Raw genomic sequence first — 4,453 nt, forward strand, 5'->3', positions numbered from 1 at the left:
GACAGAGTCCGAAATGAGAATATCCGAATCAGAGCAAAGTCCGAGTCAGTGGCAGAGTCACAGCCAGAAGCAGTTCAAAGTTGTCTACTCAAATCATTTTAATTGAAAATTACACATGAGCGAAGCCAAGGAAACATACAGAAATACAGAAATTTGGCATTTTTCGAATTTTTGCAAGCCGAACTTTAAAAGCCCTTTAATTTAAATAAGATTTTAAGAATATTTACAAGCAAAAACCTAACTTTAAAAACTAAGGAAAAATATAGGAAAAATATTTAAAAAGTAGATTTATTACTTTAGTGAATACAGAAATAAAATTCAAGATTTATAATAGCTTTCATTAGCTCTTAATAATTATTAATTATATCCATAATTCTAAACCCTAGAATTCTTTATATTATAACAAGAAAGGAAGCTAACTTCGGCACGCCGAAGTTTGTATACCCTTGCAGATATTTTTTCATTAAATTTTACCTATACTTATTGTTTAGAGTTTGACAGTTACAGTTTTACATTCCCAGTTTTACATTTTCTCTACATCTACCGATCGGTTTATATGGCAGCTATATCATATAGTTGTCCGATTTTCATAAAATTTATACCAAAGTTCTGAACTAATAATATAAGCTTATATCTCAGAGTAGATAAAAATAGGTTGAAAAACAACGAAGTTATAATGTTTTTTCTATTAATTTCCCGATCGTTCCTATGGCAGCTATAAGATATAGTCGTCCGATATTCATAAAATTTTTACCAAAATTCTGAAATAATATACAATGGCCATATCTACAAAATGGTGCAAAAATGTTGAAAAACAGCCAAGTTATAATTTTTTTTCTAAAAATTTATCGAACATTTGTATGGCAGCTATATGATATAGTTGTCCGATCGGGCCCGTTCCGACATATATAGCAGTGAGAGTATATAGAAGACTATATGCAAAGTTTCATTCAGATAGCTTCAAAACTGAGGGACTAGTTTGCGTAGAAACGGACGGACGGACAGACGGACAGACGGACAGACGGACAGACGGACGGACAGACGGACAGACGGACAGACGGACATGGCTAGATCGACTCGGCTGTTGATGCTGATCAAGAATATATATACTTTATAGGGTCGGAAAGGTCTCCTTCACTGCGTTGCAAACTTCTGACTGAAATTATAATACCCTGCAAGGGTATAAAAAGTACTACCACTTCATAGGGCAAAAAAAAGGAAATGTATTCAGGCAAAGACAGACGGCAGCCGCCACCAAATGGATCCAAGGGCAGCCTGGTATGTGGACTTTTGGCACAGCACATGTCCTTGGGGCGGTGCCTGAACCCCACCCCTTTGCCGGCAAAGGATTCGCGGACTTGGCCAGGACCTTGGTTCAGTTTCAATCTCTCTCTTCATCTCTCTCCCTCTTCTTTTGCTTGGTTTTTGGCCTGGCACATGGCACGTTTTGTCCGTACCGGAAATGTCCATTCACTTGCATATTAACAAAGTTCCGTACACTCACACAGTGCTCCCTGTTGCCCTTTGGTCTATGCATATAGGCACTGAGAGAAATTTCCTAAACTAAATTGAATTTTTCTTTTGGTTTAATGTTATAAAATAATAAATTATGGGGTTATGACACTATATTCCTTATATTAATTCATAGAAACATTTAAGAAGTATATATTTAAAAAATAATTTGATAATAGATAGATTTTAAATGTTAAATTAAAAGTTGCATAATTAAAAAATAAAAGGACAGGAATGTTTTAACTACACTTCTAAGACATTTTTTTTTTAATATTTAAAAAATAAATAAAGTAAATTGTTATTCTTAAAAAAAAAACTTCTACAAAATTTATACAAAATAGGCTATACAGTATTTATAATATTTTTACCCATAAGAATAAAAAAAAATGTTGCGAGACCATTTCTATTGAAAAAAAGCTGCTCTTTTTTCGCCTTCGTAGTGTCATACCACCATAATTAAATTAAAAATCTAAAAAGCTGGCTCTTGGCTAATATAAAAATCTATAAAAGTAAAAAGTGAAACACTTGAATTTCGCCAGTGTAAACTTGGCAGTACTTAATAAACTCCCCAGAGAGCGACCGGGCGGGTAGAAGGCCAACCAAGTTGGTCGTACATCATAGAGTCCTTCCTATATCCTTGCCAGGGCCGCCTGCTGCGGCTGCCAGCTGGCGGGGGGAGGGGAGGGTAGTGAGGGGGCTTGGGGAAAAACAGGAAAGTATTTCGAAGGCACCGGAAACAGGAAGCAAGCAATAATTCAAATGAATTTCAAATCAAATCATTACAAAACATTTACAAAGTATGCGCCGAAGCGCTGCACAAAACCGCACAAGACCAGAAATGCCAGCCAGCCAGCCAGCCAGCCAGCCAGCCAGCCAGCCAGGACTTTGCAAAGGCAGCGGCAGAGGCGGGGAGGGGAGGGGATGAAAGAAGACCAACTTTGACTTTTGCAAACTGCAGGTGGGTGCCCAGCTAGTGGCCTCGCCCACCTCCAATGACTCGTGGGACTTGCAGTGATTAATTTCTATTATTATGACACTGATTAGGTCCACTTACAGGCTCATTACAGTCATGAGCACATAATGCACAGCCAGGACACGTGACGGTGATTTAGAGGGGGCGCGAAACGGGCGCCCCGCGGAAACCGGGGGAACGACTGCCGGACGAAGGTACTCCCCTGGCGGCCGTCGGTAGACATTTATCAAGACATTGACCGCCGCATGCAGCGCCAACTGGAGACCGTTTGTCTTGCACTTGACCAGGGGCTCACCAGGGGGGCTCTAAAAGGGGGAGGATTCGGGCCAGGACTACGACTCGGACAGGAATAGGGACAGGTATAGGCGAAGCCACCTTCAGAGGCCCTGAACATGAACACCAGTTGGCCCATAAATTAAAGCCACCAACCTAGGCACTGGCCTACACAAATTTTGGGTTTAGCAATCAACGTTGAGGCGAGATGAGAAGTTAATTTGTAAGCGAGTTTATAGGGAAACAGGGAGGGAAAGGACATTACTCCTGTAGAGTGGCATAAATCTAATTAACAAAGGTAGAACCCCAAAAGAAAACACATATTGTTGCACAGTGTAATTGCTTTCAATTATTTAAATAAATAAATTAAGTTGCCTTCTCGCATACTAATAATAATCATAAAAAAAAAATATAGCTTGGCCTCAAAAAAAAAATAAAATTTACTTATCTTAGAGGGAAGAGCGGGTACCATGACTTCCATTACCCTCAACCTCAACCGCGATTCGGACGCACAACCATCACCTGTGCCTTGTTCTTGCCCCTGTTGTTGCCACGTCGCCGACGTCGCTGGATCTGGTTGTTGTTAACGGCGCCACGCCTCTTGTTAACCCTACGCCTATTGCCGGCAGGCACACGCCTCCTGTTAACCGGACGCCTACGTCCGGCCACAGCCTGGCCCACGATCTGTGGCAACAGATCACCTATAGGCGAGGAACCGTAGATGGCCTGATTGATGGCCGAATTGGTGGCCGACGTGGACGATGATGAGGAGCTCGAGGATGATGAGCCCGAGTTGCCAAGATTCACATAGATGGCACCGTTCGAGGTGGTGGTCACCACACCAGATCCAGTTGTAGTTCCCAAAGTTCCAGTAGTTCCAGTAGTTGTTCCAGTCACTAATCCAGTACCAGTAACTGATGATGTGCCCGTGGGACGCAGTTGCTCCAGTATGTCCTGCTTATTGGTTATGTACTGATTGATGGCCGAGTTGAGGCCGCTGTTGGTGTTGGTGCTGCTGCTGCTGGTGAGTCCTGAGCCAAGGAATCTTAGCTGCCCATTCTCGTTGCCATCCTTCACATAGATGCCAGCCAAGCGAGGAAGATCCTGCTGTTCGGCCAGATCCTTCTCCTTGACCACCTGGGCTGCCTGAGTCCAGCTGCCCAACAGGAGACAGAGCACCAAAATTGCGTTGATCATTGCTTACGGCTTGAGGATGGTGGCGATTGTGTGACGCTGTCCAGCTGCCCGGCACTTTTATAGCCCACCATGAGTTGACGGAAATTCGAATATCGATTGTCTTCTCTGGAGGTGCCGCTTTCTTTTATCCAGAATACGCCATGCCAATATGATTTTCATTTGTTTCTCTCCGCCACTTTTGGCACTTTTAGAAAGCCTTTCGCCTATCATTTGCCTTCGGGGCTGGTTAGTTGGGCTCAGTGGATGGCCAAGATGGCTTTAGCTTGGGTTTGCTCTGCTGGGATGCCCGAAATGAGGGCCAAGCGTGTCAAGAAGTGCGCACACTTATGGGCCATTGTTTGCCTTTGCCACAGATCGTGAACCTCAAGTGGTCACAGCCATTTGAGGCTGAGAGTCGGTGGCAGTCAAGTTCGCAGAAGTCTGCACTTTAATTAAAATTTAAAATCAGCCACAGAAACAGAAACAGCAAAGTGTACACAGGGCTGTTGTGCGAAGAGG

The 4,453-nt window shown here is 42.8% G+C and overlaps 1 protein-coding gene across 1 annotated transcript; it reads right to left on the reverse strand.

Annotated features, from left to right (window-relative positions):
• Positions 1 to 3,173: 3,173 nt before the first annotated feature.
• LOC108071734 (intermembrane lipid transfer protein vps13B) lies at positions 3,174 to 3,970 on the reverse strand. Its single transcript, XM_017162558.2, has one exon. The coding sequence runs from the start codon at positions 3,953 to 3,955 to the stop codon at positions 3,251 to 3,253; it is 705 nt and encodes a 234-aa protein (XP_017018047.1). The 5' UTR covers positions 3,956 to 3,970; the 3' UTR covers positions 3,174 to 3,250.
• Between the last annotated feature and the right edge of the window lie 483 nt (positions 3,971 to 4,453).

The sequence above is a fragment of the Drosophila kikkawai genome, chromosome X (genome assembly GCF_030179895.1).
Source record: "Drosophila kikkawai strain 14028-0561.14 chromosome X, DkikHiC1v2, whole genome shotgun sequence".
NCBI lineage: Eukaryota > Metazoa > Arthropoda > Insecta > Diptera > Drosophilidae > Drosophila > Drosophila kikkawai.

Bases quoted from the DNA above. Each gene is read 5' to 3' on its own strand.
- LOC108071734 (XM_017162558.2), bottom strand. From the start codon at position 3,955: ATGATCAACGCAATTTTGGTGCTCTGTCTCCTGTTGGGCAGCTGGACT.